Below are 22,696 nucleotides of genomic sequence, written 5' to 3'. Positions count from 1 at the left end.
GGGGATGAAGCCCCAAATCCCAAATCCTGTTAGCTGGTGGTGGGACCTTGGCAAGGCTCATCCTCCTCCAGGGCTGGCCTGTGCAGGAGTTTGCTGAATCCCTCAAAGAGAGCCCGAGCGGTCCCTCCCTGTGCTGGGCGGGCTGCGGGGGATTAATCAGGCAAACGACACTAATAGGAAACAGCAGCAGATGTCAAGCATGTGCTGCTCCTATATATAATTTGGCCTTAAAACACAGATTTCTGAGTTCCTGTTTGATTTCGCAGTACTGGAAGGTGTCTGTCACCATGGTATCTGCCTGCTTGCTCCTCTCGGCGCACCAAGCGTGGTGCTTTTCCCTCAGAAACGGTGCAAAAGAGCCGTGGGAAGGGGCTGGAGGGGTGGGACAGTGCCAATTGGCTTTCCATTGAAGATGGAAGTTGGGTTGGTTTTAAGGAACGACCAGGACTGCTTTCCAGGCGGTCCTTTTCCTTTTTCTTGAAGGAAATGCAGAAATTGCTGGTGCTCAGAGGAAGCGGGGCATTCCTGTCACGGCAGGGCAGCGCCATTTCCCTGGCAAGGCCCCATCTGCAGAAGGGCAACTCTGCCCCTGCCAAAATTTCAGGTAACCACAATCCAGAAGCATTGGGTTAAGATGTCGGGCGAACGTTTGGGAGCTTCAGGAGGGGACAGGAGTGCTGAACGGGAAGTGAAAGGAAGAGCTGCCACCCGTGCCGTTCCTGCCTCTGGGTCTGGGCGCACAGGCCCCGAGAGGCTGCCTGGGCCTTCGCTGTGCCTGCCTCCCTCCTTCCCCTCCCTAACAGCTTCTGCAGGTTAGCATGAGCGAGAAAGCAGCTGAAATGTATCTTAGTATGAGGCTAGAATAGTGCCAAAATGGTAAAATGAAGTAAATTTAACGGCTTATGATAATAAGCAAGTTGCCTTTTAAACCAGCCCTGCATTCATTCGGGGGAAGTAGTAAGGACTCTATTTTTGTGATATATTTCTGTTTCAGAATCAACCCAACCAGCCTTGTTTGTATTAAAACCTCCTTTGCACTGAATAAAATAACTGTAAAGCACATTCTTTCATCTACAAGGGCTTGCGTTCACACCCTCCACCCCGTAAAATTCATATGAATTTCAAGCCGTTCATCGCTTTGGAGAAGCAACTTATTTGATGTAGGCTTGTAAAGGAGAAGAAATTACATGTGTGTTGTGAATAACAATAACCAGCTTCTTCTGAAGGGTCAAGTGGAAACGTAGCCCCCGTCTGTAATTAGGAATGCAGAGGGCCTACTTTACAAGGGTAAAACAACTGCATCTGTCTGCAGAGAAAGTTAAAAAAAAAAAAAAAAAAGAGAGAGAAACTTAGAAAATCATCAAGCACACGTATTTTGGTTAACCCAACGAGGGAATGCCCGTGCTTGAAGGAAGGCCTGGGTATGGGTTGGCAGGGACGGGGGACGAGGACCTGCTCCTCGTCTGCCAAACGGCAAGACCCCATTTTGTCAGGGGCCGCTTTTCTTCAGGTATCGAACTGGACACATCTTCCTCTCGTGTTGTTTTTTTTTTTTTTTTCTCCTTTCACCCCCACTGAGCTAGTTTCACCTGGAATGGGACCCTTGGAGCGAGACCCCTGGGCTTGGTGTCCCTGCGACACTCCAGCGGCTGCTGGAGGCCCAGGCGGCAGCGCCGCACTGCCGGGTGTTAACCTTGCATTGCTGGGCACGTGGCGACTTCTTGTCACGAAACTTGAACGCATTGGAAGTGCAAAGGGAACTCAGGTGACCACAGAAAGGACCGTGAGCATCCACGGAGTCCTGCCTGGACAGGCAGTGCCCTGAGAAGTCAGTGTGCCTCGCGGCAGGGGAGCTCCCTCCTCTTCCCCGCGATGTTAGCCTCACACTTGTCGCAGGAAAGAAAAGAAATCTTCCTAATCAATCACGCGCGCCGTGAGATCCTATAAATAAAGCTTTCCGCAGCCTGTGACTACCAGACTGGAACCGATCAGGCTGCTCCCCCGCCTTGCAATACAGAAATACGCTCAAATACAGAAATACGCCCCACAAGATATGTCAAACGCAACCCCCCAGCCACAGAGCTGTGCAGCTGGCACAGATTTTTGCACTGTGATCCATGTCCAGGATGGAGGCTTAGCTCTTGCTCCCTCCCGTCATTCGCTGGGATTATTTTTACAAGTGCACTTTGCACAGTCACTGATTTTATGAGCCCCATTGCAGGTGCCAGCAGCCGGGGGAGGGAAGCAGGACGGGGCGGGATGGGGGGAGCAGCCCTGGTCACGGCCGCTCTGGGTTAGTTGGAGCGTGCCAGGATTTACTCCGTGCTGGGGCCTGGATAGCACCTGGTGACGTCCAGAGAGATCCTGTCTTTGTGACCAGGCTTTCACTGGTGCTGTAGCCCCCTTGCAGCCGTACTGAGCTGTGGCTGGGACGCCGGGTCTGCCACGCCACCAGGCGCAAGTGTTTCCAGCTGCCCAGGAGAGCTCACGGTGTAGGTTTGTCACACCCGGTGTCTATTTCTGGGATCTCTGTGTCACTTGTCCCCTGTCACCAGAGGGATGGGAGCAGAACGGGACACCAAAATCGGCCGAGCAGATACAATCCCCTAAGCACAGCCACCTCCTTGTGTGTTGCAGATCATTGCCAGTAATAAAGGGAAGGTGGTGGCTGCGTCTGAGCTGTGGAGACATGGATTTGAGATCTCTGTGCTGACGCTGCTCGCCCACTGATAGTGTGTCCTGACCTCAGCAAGCTCCCCCCAGCATTTGTCATCCAAATCTAAATCCCATCATCTAAAACCGAGTATGTCAGTGCAAGCTCTGGGACCAGCCTGTGGGCGATGCTCCCAGGGGGGGTGGCAGAACCGGGTGCCAGGCACTAACCCCTCAATCCCATGCAAGGTGGCATTTTAAAACCCCGTGCAGCCTTAGGGATGTGTGTCTCACTTAGGTCTCCACCCTTCTGTTAAAAAATAAACTCCAAATGCAATTAAATGATGGATTTTCAAACGCCACCGTGATTAAGGCGAGCTGCCGGTTCTCCCTCCACCAGCCCCTGGGGCTGCGAGAAGTTTGGTGTCCCCAGCACCCAGCACCCGGCAGGATGCGGCTCCCCGGAGCCCATTTCGGGATGGGGATGGGGGCACCTGCGGGGGGGGCGCGCCTTCACCCCCCCCCCAAACACACACGGGGAGGATCCCGCTTTCGGAGCGGGGCTGTTTAAAGGCCCCTCGGGCTGCTTTTTTAAAAGGGGGGGGAAGAAAGCTCCTGTCCTCCCCCCCCCCCCTCCCCGGCCGCCCTCGGGGCCCGGCAGCCGCCGGGGGCGCTGCGAGCGCGGGGCCGGCGCCGCCTCCCGGCCGCCCCGCGGCGGCGTCGGGGCGGCTCGGCGGAGGCTCCGGTGCTCCCCCCCCAAACCCCCCCCCCACCTCCAAACCCCCGGCTTCTTTCCCCCCCCACCCCAGCCCGGTGGCCTCGGGTCCGGGCCGGGCATCCCTGACGCGGAGCCTCTCGCTTCTCCCCGGCAGGACCCCCGCGAGGATGGCATGGATTTAGGGAGCGACGCCGGCAGCAGCCGCTCCAGCTCCGAGTCCAACTCGAGCAAAGTGACGCCGTGCTCCGACTGCAAGTCCTCGCCGTCCCCCAGCAGCCTGGACCTGGCGGCGCTGGGCGACTCGGAGGAGGAGGAGGAGGAGGAAGAGGAGGAGGAAGAGGAGGAGGAGGAGGACGGGGGCTCCCTGCCCTCCCCGCCGCCTCCCTGCCGCTCCGCCGATGCCCTCCGCCGCTCCGCTCCCGCTCCCCGCAGCGGCTCCCCCGGCTCCTTGAAGCGCCCCCCCCGCCCCGGCGCCCCCCCGCCCCCCGGAGCCCCCCGCCCGCGGCCGCACCAGCGCCCCCCGCCGCTGCCCCCCCCCCAACAGCAGCGGGGGGGGTCCGGGGGGGGTGCGGCGGGGCCGGGGGGGGGGCGCCGGGGGTCGAAGAGGGGCTCCGGGGGGCGAGGGGGGAGCGGGGCGCAGCCCCCCCGGGACCCGCAGCCACCGGCCATGGACTGGGCGGCCCTGGAGAGGCACCTGGCGGGGCTGCAGTGCCGGGAGCAGGAGCGGGGGCAGCGGGCCAGCCCCGCCTCGGTGAGTGGGGGTCGGGGGGGGGGTTGGGGGGGGGGTCCGGGAAGGGAGGGGGAGGCCCGGCGTGAATCCCCCCCCCCCCCTCCTCCCCGCGGCCGCTGCGGGAGCGCCGGGGTGCGGCGGCGGCGGGGAGCCGGGAGCGAGTCCCCCCCCCCCCGGCGCCCACGCCCCGCAGCCCGGGCTCGGTTCCTGCCGAGGCTGCCCCCCGGCCCCTCGCGTCCTGCGGAGTCATCTCCCGGCCGCGGGGAGCTCGGGGGTTTTCCCCGAAATCCTCGGCTCGGCAACTTAATTGCGGAGAAATCTGGGCGGGTGCTGGCGGGGATGGATTCCCTCCCAGAGCAGCGGGAGGGCGGCCGCGCTTCCGAGGCCTGAATGGAGTGGCCTCGGTGCTCGGAGGAACCCAGACAGGTAACCTTCGTTCGTGCAGAAACTCAGCTTTTTTTTTTAGGAAAAAAAAAAAAAAAAGTGCTTTTCTTGTGGCTCGGAGGCTTTCCTCTGCAGCGCTATCAGATAAACTCCTGCCGCCCCGGCTGCCGGAAGCAGCAGCACTGCTGGAAACTCTTTGCCTCCGGTTACGTGCTGTGCGAGGCGAGGTCTCACCTACGGAATCGTGCCCGTAAGGCTTTTCCTGGGCTCGCCCCGCCGAGCCGGGCTGTGTGGCCGTGCCGTCAGGCCCAGCACCCAGCGCTGTGCCCGCACAAGGTCTCCTGCCCTGCCCGCAGCCCGGGTTCCCCGCTGCGCAGCCTGAGCTGGCAGCCCAGGTGGAAAACCCCCCCGTCCTCGGTTTTCCACCCAAACCCCGGACGGAGTTCTTGGAGCCCCAGGAGCAACAGCTCCTGTGGTTTGTGGCGCTGCGATGCTCTTGCCCCTCTCCGTCCGGGCTCGCTCCTGTCCCACAGGAGCCTGGGATGCTCCTGGAGGCTCCGGGACCAGGGTCCACCCACACCCAGGACAGGGGGAGGAGGAATCCGAGCTCCGCTGCTCTGATTTCCCCGCGGGAGAGGTGCGTTTCCTCTCCATCGAAGTCCTCTCGGGCCCTGCTGGGGTGGGACACGTGGCCGGGTGGCACCTCCTAGTCCCACAGACCTCCCATGGCTCGGGTTCGGAGTGACGGCGGATGTCAGAGGTGACGCCAGGACGGGGGGACGCAGTGCCTTAACGGCTCGCCGCCGTCAGCTCGAAGAGAAAATCTTTCTGATTGTTTGTTTCTATCCGTGACCCTGACATTTTCCTAAGGTTCGGCATCTTGCCGTTTATGACGCAATGTTGTCTTTGTCTTGCCTGCTGGAAACCCCAGCGTTTGTGAGCATGGAAACCGCGAGGTGGACCTAGGCAGTAAGACGATGGGCTAGTTGGCTCCAACCGCGAGACGAATCGGTTTGAAAAAGGGAAAAAAGAGAAATTTCAGCGTTAAGGCCTTGGTCGGCGTGCTCTAGAAGGATCTCGTCAACAGGGACGAGGTAGGGAGCTGCCGCTGTTGGGAGGGGAAGCGTGTCTTCGGCTGGCATATGTTAACAGGAGCCCAGCGTAGACGTTTTATTAAGAAAAACAAAATCCCGAGCAACTGTGAAACTGGAGAGGAGTTGTTTCTCTGCAGGGAGCTACCTCCGGTTGGGTTTCAGTGTGCTCCGCGGGGAGGCTGCGCCCTGCTGCAGCCTGGTCCCGCCGTGCCGCCGTCGGACGTGCGGTGGTTGCAGGGTGCTGGGGAGGGCAGCAGGCTGTTTGCTTCTCGGCTTCACGGCTCTGCCGTGTCTCCTTTGTGACGTTTTTTGAGAATGAGACTTTAAAAAAAAAAGTACTCGAGAGCTGCCGGTTCTGTTACGAGGGGCGAGCGTTTCCCGTCCCTAGCTGGGCGAGGTGGAAGGGAAGGAAGGCCGGGTGGAGCTCACGGCGCCTTGCTGCAGCGGGGCCGTGTGGCTGTGCATCCTTCCCGGCTTCCCAGGGGACGGTTTCTTTTGGGACAGGCCTCGCCGACGTGTTGGGGCCACCTGCGAGCCCGGTCTGTCGAGCCAGGTCACGCTGCGTTAGACGGCTCTCCCGCCTGCTGGAGGAGAAATCCCGTCAGTTCTCAAAGGGGGTTGAAGGTTGGCGACATGCTGGGACCGATCTCATCAGGCGGCTGCAGGAAGCCCGCTGCCGGGGTTTCTCTCCCTGCCCACCTCCTGCCCGTATCAGAGGCAGGAACAAATGTGCCGCGCCGCGATTTGTGGCGCTTCGGGGCCGCGGAGGTGCGCAGGAAGCAATGCCTTGTGCTCGCAGTTTCACTGCTGCTTCTAATGAAGTCAAAACCAGCATTAATAGCTTTCATTTTCTTTCCATTGCATCTCCGAGGACGGTAATTACAATCAATGGCATGTGCTTTCTGAAAAATAATATCCGCACGTTCCGTAGTCGATTAAAAAAACCCTCCCAAGGCAGGAGGTGGCTCAGGCGGCTCGTCTCCGTAACGGGGCTTCGGCGCTGTGACGGCCCGGAGATGGATGGCCCTGCCGAATGAACGGTGCTGCCCGCAGAACAGGCTCCTTGCAGGCAGTGATAAAAGCTTGTCCCTGCAGCCTCCAGGACTTGTGCACGGGTGGGAGTGTGTCGGAGTCTGTATTTTCCCTTCTCATCGCTGGCATGTTCCTACGTAAGCTGCCGAGACAGACAGATGCCAGATACCCGGTACCTTTGGCGGTATATATAACGCGTCGTGCCTCAGCACGCTCTGCCCAGGCTTGTACCTCGCCCTCGGGCGTGTGGGCTCCTGCTTTCTGCAGAACATGCTCACTGTGTTGGGAAGTTAAATTTGTTTCCTTCTGAATCACTTGGCTCTCCAGGCTGTCGTGATTTAGAGGAGATGGGCGCAGTGCTCCTGCTCCGCTCCAAGGAGCGGTTAACCGTGGCCTGCTGCCCATGGAGACGATTTCAAAGTAGATATTATGGTCCAGGATTAAATCTTGAAATGATTTAATAGTTGGCCAGGGCAGGGTCTGGCTCTGGTGGAGTGTCTGGCTGTCGGTCACGGGCTGGGGTCAAACGGGAGCCGCGGTGCTGCTCGCTGCAGAGCTCTGTGCGCTGCCTGCGTGCTTCGTCTCCGGCATTTAGGGAGCGAATGTTTGCTTGGCGAGGTTGGCAGTGGCTTTCTTCTCACTTAAAATAAGTAAGAGCTGCTTGATGGAGCTCACTTAAAGCGTTAGGCTCTCCGTCCCTCGGTGACGTGTGATGCTGGCTGAGAGCAGGGAGCAACCGGCAGGGCTGCGACGCCCGGCAGGCATCTTCCCCCGACGAGAACTGTCAGTGCGTTAACTTCTGACACGCTCATTTTCAAAATCAAACTCGTGGCTTGCAAGAAATTGCATTTCTGTCATTCCTGCCGCGTAGGAGCACTGCCAGACCTCCTGTCCCCACCTGGCAGCAGTTGCATGCAGCAGGGCTCTTCCATTTACCGGCTTTGACCGTTAACTCCTCCTACGGCGACTGGAGAGAGGAACGTGAGTGTTTGGGTGAGAGAGGTGCTCCGGGGTCAGCCCGTTCGTTTCGGGGCCCAGCTGACGAGGCAGGCACGCCTTTCGGACAGAGGCGTAACTCGGCCAGGCAGCGGGGTGGCTGCGCGCGGTGTCCCCGCGAGGTGACGTGCCGCAGCGAGGCTGCGCGTGGCGGCCGCCCCTGCATCCAGCTGGCAGCGTACTTTGGCCGCCTTCCACCCAGCTCAAAGGTTAGGCGAGGCTGGCAAGATATTAATGGTCCTGCCAAAGTGTGCTGTGTCATTAAGCTGAGAAAACAGCTCCAGGTACTCTGAAGGGCTTGTTTCGGGAGGAGCGTCGGTAATTACATGGATGGGGGAGATGTATGTTTGCTGCTGCTGAGACCCGTCCGGGCAAAATGACCACGATTAATAATCCTGGGCAAAAACTCCATCTCCGTTGCTGCCGCAAAGCCTTTCATTATAGAAAGTGCTAAATACGTGGGGTGACAGCATGCGGATTTCTTTTTGATGAATGATTCTCCTTTATCTGAGTATTAATATTATGGTAACTACGCTGTGTTATGGACACCAGCAAGCTGGCGGTGCTCCCTGGCCGTTTGGTAAGTGACCGTTTCATACGTTATGTAGAAATCGCCAAAACGAGCTGAGAAGTGGGGTGAGTGAAATGCTGACAGCAGCGAAGGCAGCAGCAAACCCTCTGCCATGTGCTCGTGTGCGATGCCGAAAAACGCCCTTCGTGATGCTGCATGTCGTAAGGTCGCTGAGCATATTTTAAGCAGATTTTGGGGTATTTGATGTAGAAAATAGCAAACACTGAAGGTTTCTAAAGAGAGAAGTCGGCTTTTATGCAAGTCAAAATCTGGATTGCCTTAGAGCAGGGTTTTGCCAGCGTAACGCCGAGACGGAGCCGTTCTGCCGCAGGAGCCGCGTCCCCTGCCCTCCGGCGCCTCCAGCACTGCCCCAGATTTCCACTTACACAGAAGCGATACCTGGGGTTGAAACAGCAGCAGGCAGCAGGAACACTTGATAGGATAATAATTATGTACTTAGGCTTTTTTTTTTTTTTCTTGCATATTGGGTGTGCTAAGTGAAGGGGTTAGCGGTTTTCAGCTCTCGGAATTGGCCTGTGCTGTGCAAAACCCGTTATTTTACCGCTGAAGGACGGTAGCTACTGCAGGGCTGGTGCTTACCCAGGGCTGGTGCGTGTGTAATCATGGTGTATGGGAAGAGAGAAATTACAGGCGGAGTGTATTAACAGGCATAGAAAGACCGAGTATTTATTCGGTGCAACTCAAAACACGTTTCGGATCTGCGGAGGAGCGCTCCAAGGCCAGGCGAGCTGCAGGCCAGGCCTCATTGCCAGGGCCGCTGCTGGCAAAGCCTTGAGCCCAAGGCTCAAGAATACAGCTACAGAGCCCACCAGCCCCTCGGACTCCTGTGGGAAAGTGGCAAAAGAGAATCAAATAACCATGGCAAGCGGGAGGGCCGATGGCTGAGCCGGCAGAGGCTGCGGCAGCTGCGTGGGCAGGGCACCGGGCACGGGGCAGCCGCTGCCCTTCCTGTGATCCAGCACCCATCCCGCAGCAGCCTCCTCGCTTATTTTCCAAAGTTTGTGCCCAAAGTGGAAGGAGGGCGAGGGCTGGGGGCTGCCAGCAGAAGGCCAGGCCTGGTGCGGGGCAGGGAGCCCGGCGCCCGTCCCCCGCTGAGGTGGGCAGCTTCGTGGCTCTCCCACCACAACCTGGTCTGATGAACGGTGTCTGGGAGGGGTTGGCCCTGCTGCATCTCCCCCAGTAGCAAAAAGGGGCATCCTGCTTTCCACATGCCTACTGCCACCGGGGGACAGGCTTTGGTGGCTGTGCCACGGAGCACTGGGCCAGGAGCGAGGGGCGAGCGCGCTGCCCGCAGCGCAGGCCGGGGGCCGGGCGGCAGGGCAAAGCACCACACCGCCTGGAGAAGTGTCCCGTCACTGCCGTCCCACACGATTTATTCTCTGTGTGGGCACACATGCACGCAGCGCTGCCCTTATCTGCGCCCAAGCACGCGCTGTTTTCTCCCTCTTGGCAATGAACTTTTCTCCTCCGGGAACGCGGCCCAGGGCCAGCGCCTCTCGGGGTGGCTGCCTTGTGAAGGACGCTCGGGGTTTGCCTCTCGTCCTAAGAAAGCAAAGGACACACAGAAAGCAAGGATGGGCTCCCCTGCGCTGTGTGATCTGTTTTGTAAACGCTAATGTGTGAAACAAACCATTTTCCAGTCTTTTGGCTAAGCACGTAAAATAAGCTTTCTGAGCGCCCAAGCGCTTTGTGTTCAGAAGGCTGTGCGACTCCCCCTGCTGAAACGAAAGGATTTCTTCCTTGCCTTAAGAAACTCGTGTTTGGCAACTAGTTTAACAAATAAACACGTAGGTTTTGCCATGCAAATTGACCCTCCGCAGGGCCTGCTGCTTGGGATTTCCTGCAGTTGGAAATGGCTGCTCAGCCACGCGTGGTAGCTGCACCCAGGTCTTGTAGGCAGCACGGAGCCAGCCATCGGTGCCCACTGCCAACGCAGAGGGGCAGGAGCTGCTTGAAGTATTACATTTAAATGAAATGGGCATTTTACCAGACAGCACGATGTATTTTAGAGGTTACTTTTAAATATGACATGCTTCTAGGAATGCTGCTTCCACAGTACCCAGTGCTCCACGTCCTGCGAACCTGGCAGTGCTAAACAGGTCTGCTGAAAACGTCGTATTTGGTCAGAAAAAAAAACAGGCTTTATTTCTGTTTTTCAAAGGGAAAGGCTGTTGTTAGGGTACATGTGCTTCCACGGTGCGGTTATGGAAGTCAGCTACAGCTGCCTCTGGAAGGAAGTCTGCTATCCCGGTTTCTCCCCGTGCCTCTGTATAGATATTTATCTCCTACAGCAAGCAGCTGCTCAGGATAATCACATAATCTGGTCAGTTCAGTGATTTCCAGCGTGTGCCAGTGTGGACGGTGAGTTTCTATGGCTGCAGGCTGTTGTTACAGTAAGGTCACCCAAGCCAGGCGGAGCAGGCACAAGTAGCACGGAGGAATAATACTTCTGAGCAGCGGCTGCAATTTCTCCAGCAGTGGAGCTCAGTACATTTTGGCCGCTAATTGTCGGATAATTCCACTTTTGCATGAGAAGCATCCTTAGGTATAACTGAAATAAACCAGCGCCAGCTTTGGAAATCTTTCTTCCAGCTAACCTTTATCCCAAATCAATCCTAATTCTGTAAGCAAAGCGTTAATGGCTTTGGTGGAAATGAGTTCCTGGGTTGTGTTACCTGAGCTTCAGTTGTTGCCTGAGATGGGAGCACTCCGTAATAGCTGCTGTCTTCAAGGGTTTCCAGCTTTTTCAAGTACTTGTATCATTTTCGTCCACTTTGTCTTTCCCTGTCACGCCTATGGAGTCATTTGCGTCACAGCAGTAGTAGATCTTATTTATATCACCAATTTCGGTTTCCTGCTCAGTGATCTATAGATCTCCTTTAAATGAGAAAATTGCACGAAAGCCATTTATTTGAACCTGTCTGTGCTTTGTTAAAATGAAATCCAAGCGCTCACTTGAGCTGGAGGACATAACTGCAATTCGAAGGGGCTGGGGAAAGGGAAGTGTGGGGATGAGATGTAATGCTCTCGGTTAGTAGGTGGCAATGCAAAACCGAGAGAGAGAGAGAGGGAGAAAACTATATTAAAGTGCTTAATTCTCTCTGCATACAAAAGCTGGTAGTATGTACGGTCCGTAGGGGATTGAAATGCTTTTAGTGAGTTATTAAAAATTTAATCTAAACTTTTTATTTAATGTAACTCCTGTATTGAATTTATTAAAGAGGGACCTGGGGAAATACCAGGATTCAGTACCTGGGTCATGTGTGGCCATCGTGTTTCCTGTTTTCCGTGCCTGATAGGAATTTGATGATAAACTGATCTTCGCAGTTTAAAAACAAGTAATCTGTGAATCATGTTTCCTCACTGAGTTCTCTATGCCTTGCATAGAGACGTTAATAGTCAATGTCTAATAGCTTGGCGTGCAGGCTGACACAAGCTGGCTGGCCTTTTCTTTCTTCTGCTGCTTCCTCATCTTTTATTTCTCAGGCTGAAAACTGCAAAGCCAACTTCTAGCTGTGACTTGCAAAGGTGAAAGAGGCCCTTTTTTTATGGGGAAGACTTTTTATGGGGAGGGTTGGGTGTTTTTTTCTGGATTGGGAATATGAGGAGCTGCTCAAGCCCATTTAGTTACAGGGCTGCACAGACGCGCGCGGGAGCGGTGTGGCAATGACACAGCAGAGGGCTGAGCACGAGTGACTGGCAGAGGATGGGTGGAAGTTTTCACCTGGACCTTGTGAAATAGGATTTTCTGTTGGGTGAAGGCTTTGTGCTCGAGCCTTAAATGCTGTTTGACTCCAGCCTTCCCCTGGGCAGACAGCTCTAACAAAAAGATTTATGTCGTGCTGCAGCAAAGCAGAGAAAAGAGGAATGTCAAAATGCTCGAGAAAAGACAGATGCAAATGTGCGCCCTTCTCCCGCAGGGCAGCCGGCAGCTCGGCCGGCCGAGCACAGAGGTGCAAGCCCTGGTGCTTGCACGGCAGCACTGGGCTCCTAACTTCAATATCTCCCAGCTCGTCACTTACGGAGGCTGACCTGGGAGCTGTAACCTTGAAGAAACATCTCCAAGAGCTTCCCAACTGCCTGGTGCTCTGCAGTGGAAAGTACATGCTGATCAGGGCACGCACTGAAAGTCTTGTAAAATACGCGTTCCCTTTTGCAGTGCTGCTCCTGGGCAGTTTCCCGTTCTGGCCTCCCGTGTGGAGCTGTTTTAAGGACACGATGCTGTCCCTGCAGAGCCACCCTGCAGCTCCAGGGTCGCTCCCAGCTCCCATCTTCTCCAGCAGTTTGTTCACAGTCCCTCCCACCTTGTTAGCTGCATATTTGAGTACTAATGAAATGGATTTGGACGCAGAATTAGCTGAAGGTTCATAACATTGAAACTACTGATATTAATAATAGATGCTGGAGAGCCTCTGCGGTGCCAGAAAGCTCCTGGAGGGCTTTGAGGAGGTGGCCACTGGGTTTAGTGGCCATGGTGGTGTGCACGGAGGTGTCCTAAGAGCTGGGACAGCTGGGTGGCCGCGTCCCCGCCGTCGCGGCTGAAGGCACGGGGTGTGAGCACCCCTCTGTGGGTTGCAGAGCTCTCGTTGCACATCCTGGTCCTGATGCAGAGCCTTCTGGAGCAGGGGATTTATATTTAAACTTACTGCTGATGTTGTCTGTAGGACATGACATACTGCTTACGGTATGCGTGCTAATTACTCTTATGTTTGTGTTTCGCACCAAACAAAACTGGAACTGAGCCCGGAGCTGTCCGAAATCTGGATCAGCCCCTGCCCTCCCGCGGTGCCAGAGGGACAGGATTTCAGCCCTGAGACAGGGGCAGCTGGCTCGAAGCAGTAACTGTAGCTTCATGGGAAGTTTTTTCCTTGATGAAGTAATGTGTCTGGATGAAACCTGGTGAATGAAAACATCCAAGAGCACGTGTTTCGTGGGGAAATAACACCCTCTGGTAAAGTGAACTTGCCCGAGTGCGGGCGACCAGAAATACCCAGCATTTTGGCCATACTGCTGCTGCTTCCCACGTTGCAGCAGAGCTGCTCCCCCTGAGCATCGGGGACTGACACCCGCCTGCTCCCAGGGCCGTTTATTGTGTAACTGCGGGTTGGCATTGCTTTGCTGTAGTAGCCAGCATTATCATCGCCTTCTCTTTTTCCTCCCACGGCTCAGGTACTTGCCCGAGAGCATCGCCAGCCGTTCCCCCTCTCCCCCATCAAAATGAAAACCAAGCTGTGCCACCAGCTTCAGGCCAGGCCTGCTGCCTGCTCCGAGCTGGTGACACGCTCCGGGGACAGGTCCCTGCTGCCCTGGGGGCACTTTGCTGGGCGATCCCAAAAGCCCGGGCCTGCAGAGGGGCTGCCCCGTAGCCAGGGCCTGGTTTGCAGAGCCCCCAGCCCGGTGCAAGCTGCAGTGGGCAATGTGGCTTCTGCCTGGTCAGTGCAAGTTAAAATGCCATTGCTTGGCCTTCTGCTCATGGCCCGTGGCTCCTGTCGGGGGTGATGGGGAGGGAAGCTGCGTGGCACAACGAGAACCTCCTGCCCTGACCGTTTTCTTCCCATGGGCAGCTTTTCCCCCCATTCCTTTCGCAGAGGTAGCCTGGTAAACCGCAAAAAAATACAGCCTGTCATTTCTCTGTAGGGGGAGTCTGAGACATAGAAACAGCTTCTGAGAAAGGCGTATCAGTAGCCGTGCTGCTGGCTGATTGCTGCGGAGCTCCAAAGGCTTTGGAAAAACACGGGTTTGTTTGCAAAAGGTGTGCACGTGAGTTCCCCTGAAAAAGCGGGGCTGGGGAAAGGAACGCGGCCTGCGGCTCCTCTTCTGCTCAGGGCAGCCCCCAGACAGGCAGCAGCCGGCCCCTGCCCGCAGCAGGGCGGCGATTCTCTGCTTTCTGGCCCGGGAACAAGGAGCTGCTGCCTGCCAGCCCCAGGCACGTTTCCTTCCCTCCAGCTGAGCATCGCTGGGGGAGGCCGCAGGGCCGGGGCTGTCACCGTGTGTCCCCCGCGGGCACGTTCCTGCTGGCTTTGGGCCTGGTCGGGTGGAGCCGGGCAGGCCGGGGGCTGCAGGCTGCTGGGCCTGCAATTAGTGCCCTAATTGCACTAATGGGGGGAGGAGAGGGGGGTTAGGGGGCTGTCAGGGCTTGGAGGGGTTAACCCGGATCATTGGTGTTTGGTTATCGATCCATCCCCTCGGCTTCAGGAGGGAGGAAACACCCCACGGAGGAAATACCTCACGTCACACCTGGCCCTAAAAACCCGCAGGCAGGGATGCTCTGTGGTTTGTAAGAGCTGCGGGCTCCCAGCGCTCGGCCTGCTGGCAGCAGGAGCCTGCGGCCGAGTGGGGGAGTGAAAAATGGGAGCTGGGAGGCGAGGAGCATCCTTCTCTTGCTCTTATATGGAGCTGCCTCGCCGCCGGCTGTGACTCCCTCTCTCCATGACTAACGAGGCTCAGCTGGGATCCACCCTTGCTTATCCTGTTATTTTTAGAGTCTTCCGTCCTCACGCTCAGCGTGCCGGCCCTGTCAGCGGCTCTCACGGCACGGCACGCCGTGCTTTCGGCCCTCTTGTGCCTGCCTGCGAGTCCTGCGTGGGGAGCTGAGGCGCCAGGCCCGGGCAGGGAGCTGCTGCTGACGGCGGCGTTTCAGAACGTGCCCCTCTCCTAAATGTGACCCCAAGATTTATTTTGCTTTCTCAAGTCGGGAGTCCAGCTCGCAGGACTGACTTTGCAGCCGTTTTCTTAAGGATCGCAAATGTGAAACAGACGGCGAGAGCCGGGTTCTGAGGGCTGAGATCTGGGTTTGCTCCCACGCGGCAATCGCAGACTTCCAAAAAGCCTCGATCTCAGCAGTTCAGGGGGGTGAAGCTCTGTGAGGGCTTATTAATTTTTGGAAAGGTGTGTGCATAGGATAAATAGACCAAAAAAAAAAAAAAAAGTAGATTTCCGCTAGGCTTTGTCAGCAGGAGCTGAGTTACAGACAGCGAACTTCAAAACGGGGCAAGAAATCCCCGCCTGTTTATTTCTGTCGTGCCCGTGACTCAGACGAGGGCTGTCCTGGTGCGCTCCTGCCTGTGTTCAGGAAGCAGTTAGAGGGCACTGCTCTTATCGGCGTGTCCTCGTGCTCCGTGTTTATAGGATCTGGCTGGGTTTGAAAAAGAAACTTTTAATTTCCGAGTGTCTTGGTAGCGTGGTCTGCGTATTTCTTCAGCCTCTAAGTCCCTGTTCCGGGCTTTTACCACCTGCTTGGCAATTCAAGTGAGTTCCCTTATAAAGCCAGCCCCTACCCGAGCCTCCCAGACGCTCCCTGCTGGAAAGCAGGAGGGGAACAGAATGGGACAGGCAGCCTCGAGGCGACCGATACCAGAATAATCCCAGAATAATCCCAGAACGGTGCTGGCGCCACCCACATGTGCTGCCCTCACGGTCCTCTGGGCTCGGGGCCTTCGCTGATAACTGGGGGCTGATTTTTGTTATCAGACGAGAGCAGCTACAGCCTGCTGGCATGCAGCACGCCGCAGACAAATGAATTGCCTGTGGGTATAAACGCAGGTTATACGTGTGTCTGTGCTCCTGCATGGCCGGGCTGGAGTTTCAGGGACGTTGTCACAATTTAAAGGCTTTAATCCCAAACTTGCTCCTGGCTGCCCTGGTGCCCACATCCCCAGGCTGCTGAAGGGCTGCTGGGCGCGGAGCTCGGGGTATGGGGTTTGGGTTTCTGCACCTGACTCATGAACGTCTCCGTGTAACTCCTCGTGTCCCCGTTTGGGGAAGCTGAAAGCCACGCGGTTCTTCATCATCTCAGGGGAAATCTCTCTCCCTCTTCCCCTTCTTCTCATACCTTTTTTTTTTTTTTCCTTTCTTCTCATCATCTTTGGAAAATGCTCCAATTCTTCTCCTAGCGTGCCATTAAAATGCACACCTTAGTGCAGAAAATGGGCTTTGCTGAGCAAAAACCCGAGAGTGAGAGCTGTAAGTGCCCCCCTACTTTCCCCTACTCCTTCTCGCCATCCAGCTGGATGTTAGGAAAGCCCATTTATTTTGCCTCCCTACCACTCCCCACCTTTGGGCAGGACTAATATAGCCTTGTTTTGTCGGAAATCGAGCAGCAGGGCACGAAAGGGGAAAACTACGATCTTTGGTCAGTGAAGTCGTGTAATTGTCTGCAGAGGGTGCTGAGGGGGCCTTGTGCTTGGTGCTGCCCCGCGTTTGTGCTGCGGGCGGGGTTTAATTTTGGTTCGGGTGAGAGGATGTAGAAATGAGGTGCTGGGACCGACGGGCCGGGGCTTGTGGCAGCTGGTCCCGAAAAGCAGCTTTCCAACATGCATCAGGTCTGCACCGTGCGCGTCTGTGGGTACAGGCCAAAAGCGCGGAAAGTTATTTGTAGCCGATGGAATTCGTTACAAATCCTCTCCCAAAGAAACAGCGCTGCAGAGCAAGGTGGATTGTAGCATTTTAATTTATTTATATTAATAGAAAACCGTACAGTTTTATATTGTTCTGTTGGAAAGCTCGCGTTCGCCATAGCATTTTGCATAATGTGAATATCGCATTTCTGAAGGAACAGCTCATTCTTAAGAACATAAATAAAATTGCAGGGAGGCAGCGATAGCTTTTCTGTTGCTATCTCACCGTGCTCATTAGCAATGAGAATGGAGAAATGGTTCTCCATTCATTAGCAGTAAATAACTGGTGGGATATCATACCTACTAATCATCAGGCCATTTGTAAATTCTCTATTAAGCACGTGCGAGCCAGCTTATGAATCGCACAATTGAAAATTAAGCCCATGCAGCTGTATCAGCGCGTCTTTCCAGATCAGCTCCGTGGAAAAGTCTGAGAGTTTGCTGCATGGTTCCTCACTTTTGGATCACCAGAAAGTTGCAAACACTTGGGTGGCTGAAATTAATCACCCTAATTCGCCGTAAAGCGTTCACCGTCCTGTGCACGGGGGGGATCATAATGGGAGAGCGAAGTTTCTGCAGCCTTCTGCTCCGTGTTTTGAGGGAATAGAAAGTTGCGGTTGGGTCGTGTAAAGCCACAGGTGCTGTCTGGGGGACACGTAGAAAGTTTTCCGCGTAAATCTCTTACCCCTGAAAATGGCCCGCAAGAAAGTTAAGGTTGCAAGATGTGCATCATAACCTCTGCGTAACTTCTGCATCAAAATAAGAACACGACAGAGGTTTTTGTGAAGCACAACAACACAACAGCACCTTTCCTGGTGCTCTTTCATTCCCAACTCATACGAATTCCAAAAGAATAGAAATTCACTGAAGAATGTTTTTGGTTTTGTTTATTCCTGTATTTTCCTGATAAAGCCATATTTGGTCTTCTAAGAGGAAGAAGAAGAGTTTTATTCTGATGTTTCATTGCACAAGATTTTATCCTAAATATTTATCTTTGGCACCCCTGTGCTTTGGGAGGGTTTTATAAAGCTTCTTGCTGTAAAAGGCTGCAGAAACCTGTGTGGAAATAAAAAGTCCATGGAAGAGGGACAGGCATTGTCTGGATTTTTAAATCACCTGAGAATTACCTCCTCGTAAGGAGGAGTAACATGTCCAAAATGATGGAAAACAGCTCAGCATCGTCTTCCCTCAATAAAGAAGCAGTGGTCTACAGCATTACACATGAATGTAATCCAAACAAGTATTTCCCTTTCCAAGGAGATTTCTAGTATTAACCGATTAAAAAAATAATCTTTTTTTTTTTTTTTTTTCTTGCTAGATTTAAACCCTGGAGAAGCTTTAGCTTGGCTTAAAGAGGAGCTAAATCCATAACTCCCAGTAAATCGTCAGCAAATGTAGATGAAATCCCGTGATGCCATATGGGATTCCCAGTTGTGTGAAGGCTGGGGCACGCCGTCCTGTAGGAGCTCGGTGGGGTTTTCATCGGGGCAAAGCAACTCCAGCGCTGGCCCTGGCTCAGTGCAGGAGCGGTGCTCGCGGGGGCTCAGCGCGTGGTGCGGGGCACGCATAAAAATAGACGCGTGGGGCAGTGGGAAGTTCTGAATACACAAGGAAAGGGCTGGCTGCGGCTTCCTGTGAGGTACCCACATTTCTTCGCTTCCTTCCCGCGGCGGTGAGAACGTGCCCCGCTCCCTGCCCGCCCCGGCTACGCAGTCAGGAGTGCTCGGCTTTCCTGCGAGGGTGCAGCTGTATTGCAGGGTCTGCTCCCTGCGGAGCAATGGCTTTGGGAGCGCTGGGAACCTGCATGTGTTCCCCAGCTCCAGTGGCCCCGGGGCTGAGCACGGGCAGCTCTGGGTACGTGCGTGCCCCACGGGTGTGCAAGGGGCCAGTGCATGGGATGTGGTGCTTTGCGATTAAGTGATGGCTTACTGGAAGGTTAAAGAAAAATCCTGAAAGAATCGGAAATTACATATTTTCCCCCAGAACTGGGGATGCCGGGTGTTTTCTCCTTCTGTAGGGGGATAAGCAACGAAGCCCTAACATTTAACCACGGGGATTTCAGTGCCTGGTAAAGCCGCGTTTTCTTTCCATGCTGGGCATAGGAGGAGCTGTCCCCTCTGCAGCACAGGCATCTCCCCACTCCCCAAGCCCTCGGCAGAAGAAGCCTCAGTAGGAAACCCAAAAGCAGGTGGTGCAAATGCCCTCGGGCTTCTCTTCCCCATTGGCAGGGGCCACTGGGGGTCCTGGGGTGTTTTGGGGTCTTCCCGCTGGGTCGTGCGTGTGCGGAGGGCAGCAGCGCTCGGTGCACCCGGGGGCATCGTGCCACACTGACCCGCCTGGACGGCCGCCAGGAAGCTTTCCCTCCATTTAATCAGGCCTTGCATTAATTATTACCTACCCGCCTGACTCGCTGCCGAGCGGGCGATGGCAAACCGGCCCGGAGGAGAGGAGCAAACCCCTGGGCTGAGGCCGATGTCTGGCCTCTTCCGTGTGCTCCCCGTTGAGGGCACCGCGGGCCTGGAGGAAAAGCCTGGCTGCAAACCAGGCTCTCTTTAAGGCTTACTCACAGTATGGTTTTTTATTTTGAATTTGTTGAAGTGAGGCCCCAATAACTAGGGCTGCCGACACTGTGGCTCACTTCGTTCAAATGGAGCAGCCATCTGAGCCTGTGTTCGGGCCATTTGGGGTACTCGTCTTTCGTTTTTAAACCTAATCCCAAGAGACAGAGCTTCCATGGCTCTTTTCTTTTATTAGCACCTTCCACACGTGGTGAAGCTGCCGATCAGGCGCGTGCGCTCCTGTGCTCGCTTTTCCCAGGGGATTTCGGGCTCGTGGCTGGGTTGAACCCTGCTGTGGTGAGTGGGAGCAGTGGAGCCGGGGTCTCCTCTCCATCCACATCACCGAAACGCACAGGGACCAGGGCACTCCATCCACCCACCCCTGCTCCAGCTTCTCCGGCCTGGCTGCGCGAAGGAGGAGCCCAGAAAGCCGGGGCAGGGCCCTTTTTCCTACGAAGGCCGATTTTTTTCTGGAGGCGCATCTGGTGCGGGGAATCAAACCCGAGCCGCGCTGTGAGCAAGTGCAGCGTTTCTGCAGTCGTTGCCGTTTCTAACGTGGCCGCAGCTGGCTGCGGGAGGAGCCGGCCACGGCTGGTCCTGCAGCACGCGGCCACCCCAGGACGGAGGGCAGGCCCCGGGGTGCCTCCAGCTGCCGGCCAGAGCACCTCAGGGCCCGCGTCGTGGTGCCCTGTGGGTTCTGTGGGTGTTTCGGTGCTCCTGCGATGGGCCCCATCCAGCAGCAAGCAAGGCTCAGGACCCGCTGTGCCGCAGGCCTTGCGCCGGGGCTCTCGGGGTACCCAGCACCCCGGGGAGCAAGCGGCGAAGCCGAACCGTGGCTGACCCGCAGCCCAGCCCGCTGCAGGTGCAGGGACGGGAGGACACCCGCCCGGGTCCCCATTTTCCCCGCTTGTCACCAGCTTTAGGGCCGTCGGAGCGGTAAGGCCGAGCCGGGGCTCGGAGCCCTCCAGGCCCCAGCCTCCGGCGAAGCCCCCGGCCCTATTTGGGGCGGTGATGGGGGGGGGGGCTCTGAGGAGGGCAGGGCCGTGGGGGGACCGGGGACCCCCTCCCAGCCGCCGCCGTGCCCCCCCCGTGCCCACCCCCATCGCGGAGAGGCGGGGGCGGCGCCGCGGGGGCGTTGCTTTGCGCAGCAACCCCCCCCCCCCCTCCCCGCCTCACCCGGGGGAGCTTTAATTTAATTTTTTTTCCCCCATTTTCGTTCTCCCCCCCCCCCCCCCCCCCCCCCTTCTCCCGGCGGCGGGCTCGCTCTTTGTGTGGGAGGGAAGGAGCCGGCGGCTGGCGCTGGGCCCGGCGCCCCCCTCATCACCGCCCCCCCCCCCCCCCCCCCGAGCCCGGCGGAGCCGCGGCCGGCGCTGCGCAGGCGGGGCCGGGCGGCAGCGTCCATCTTCCCCGCGGGATGCTCCGAGATGGTCCTGCAGGAGAGCGGCCCCTACCAGGTGCCGGGGGGGGGCCCCGAGCCTCGGGGGGGGGGGCCCGAGCCTCGGGGGGGGGGAGCTGCGGGGCTTTCGGGGGGGTCCCGTGGGGAACGGGGGCCGGGGAGGGGCCGGGCTTTTGCGGGGGGACAGTGGGAGGTGCGGGGCACAGCAGCCGGAGGGGTTGGGGGGGGGTGAAGGGAGGGGGGGGCTGCGCCTTCCCGCAGCTTTTTGGGGTGCGGGGGGGGCCGGGCTGGGCGCTGCGGGGGGGCTGCGCGGTGGTGATGCTGCGGCCCCGCTGCTTCCCCCCCCCACCCCCGCCGCCCTGCAGCGCAGCGCCCCCGGCCAAATGCAGGGCCCCCCCTGCCCAAATACAGGCCCCCCCCTCCCCAAATACAGGACCCCCCCCCCCAAATACAGGACCCCCCCCCCCCAAATACAGGACCCCCCCCCCAAATACAGGACCCCCCCCCTCCCCAAATACAGGACCCCCCCCCCAAATACAGGACCCCCCCCCCCCCCCCCCAAATACAGGACCCCCCCCAAATACAGCCGTGCCAAATGCAGGTGCTCCGGGTTCGGGCCCGCCCCGGGGGTGCTGAGCTCCAGCAGCGGCCCCCAGCGAAGCGGGGGCGGCCCGGGGGGAGCCACGATCCCGGCCCTGAGCCCCCAACAAGGCCCATCCCGGCCCCCGGGGGGGGGTCGGCAGCAGAGCTGGGGGGGGGCAGCGGCGGTGGCTGCGTGTGCCGAGCATCCTTTGGGTGGGGAGAGCGGGGCCGGGGGCTGCTGCGGCCCCTGGAATAGAGGGGGGGGGGTGCACCTGCCTGGGGAATGGCATTTTGGGGGCTTGATCGCCTGGGGGAGGTTGTTGCCCCCCCCCCCCCCCCAAATATCAGCGTGCTGCGGCGGTGCGGACGTGCGGTGCAGTGCGTGCTGCAGGATGCCCCGGGGGCACGGCCGGCCGGCGGGGACGGCACCCGAGAGACCGACCGGGCCCTGGCCAGGGCAGCATCGCAGCCTCGGTGTCCCCTCAGCTGCATTGAACCCAATTTCAGCCCGTGTCTCAAGGCAAAATGCCATCATTGTCAAATCCATCCCGCAGGGAAAAGATACCGCTGCGAGTGTACGTATATAGAGAGAGAAAAGGGTTCAGAAGCTTTGGCAGTGAGTGTTTTCAACGTAACAAATGCTTCTGGAAATGAATTTCCCTTTTTAGCTCCTTTGGAGAAAAAAAAAATAATAATAATCCCGTTTATTCATTCCCCGCTTGAGGGGATCTGGTTTTTCTGCGGCTCCGAGCCTGTTGCTCTCGTCCCTCAATAAATGGTGCCATTGTTTGTGCACGGCGGATGTTTTCCCGGCACGCCGAGACCCTGGGGCTCCCGGGTGCCCGGTGCCCGGTGCCTGGTGCCCGGTGCCCAGCATCCCAAGGCCGTGCCGGCCTGTTCAGCTTCCCTGCGTGCTGCAGCCCCGGTTCTGTGCCGTGGCAGCAGCGCCGCGTTGGATCTGTTTTAATCTCCGCTTGTTTACGAGCTGCTTTCTCTCCTCCCGAACGATAAATATGAGAGCGGAGGCAGGCAGAAAGAATGCGGAGCTCGCGGAAACGGTCCTTTGGATGTAATCTGTCCCAAAACACTGCGAAGAGGCAGGGAAACCCTGCCCCCCAGGCCCATTAACCTACAGGCCAAGTTTTAATCCCCCCGTGGCTGATGAGCCCGGGTTTGGGATCGAACCGGAGGCAGAAATGATGGGATTTTGGCGGCCGCCCTGGGCACGGCGGGGGGAGGAGGGTGGCGGTGCGTAGCTGCGCTCCTCGCATCCCTGCCCACATGCCTTTTCCGGAGCTGCTTGGGATTTATGAGAGCTGCAAAACAAACAGAGGAACAAGCCGACGCGCTGGGAGAAGCCGAGGGCATGTTTGGTTTAGAGGAATTCAGCAGAAAACCTCTGACCTGAGCGGGGCTGGGAGAAGAGCCCTGCACCAGGAGGGCGCCGGGCTGGACGGGGTTGGGGACCCGCTCGCTTTGAGCTCAGCCTGGTTGCCCCATGGCCAGGAGGCCCCAGCGCCTTTCCTGGGCCACTGCCCGGTGTCAGCAGGTGGCCGCTGGCCTCTC

At 57.3% G+C, this 22,696-nt stretch overlaps 1 protein-coding gene across 7 annotated transcripts in view; it reads left to right on the top strand.

Annotated features, from left to right (window-relative positions):
• The window catches only part of SCHIP1 (schwannomin interacting protein 1), a 138,363-nt gene that overhangs the window by 100,429 nt on the left and 15,238 nt on the right, over positions 1-22,696 (top strand). For 3 of the 7 annotated variants that reach the window (XM_067002732.1, XM_067002734.1, XM_067002733.1), the window contains one exon: positions 3,525-4,121. In XM_067002732.1, the coding sequence (XP_066858833.1) occupies positions 3,525-4,121 (597 nt within the window). Of the gene's footprint in view, positions 1-2,826; positions 2,902-3,276; positions 3,398-3,524; positions 4,122-4,384; positions 4,527-20,489; positions 20,607-22,696 lie in introns of those variants that run through there. The other 4 variants (XM_067002736.1, XM_067002735.1, XM_048059527.2 and 1 more) reach the window with 4 other exon arrangements.

This window comes from Anser cygnoides, chromosome 9 (genome assembly GCF_040182565.1).
Source record: "Anser cygnoides isolate HZ-2024a breed goose chromosome 9, Taihu_goose_T2T_genome, whole genome shotgun sequence".
NCBI lineage: Eukaryota > Metazoa > Chordata > Aves > Anseriformes > Anatidae > Anser > Anser cygnoides.
The sequence above is the reverse complement of the archived record's forward strand: the minus strand, read 5'-3'. Positions and strand labels throughout refer to the sequence as shown.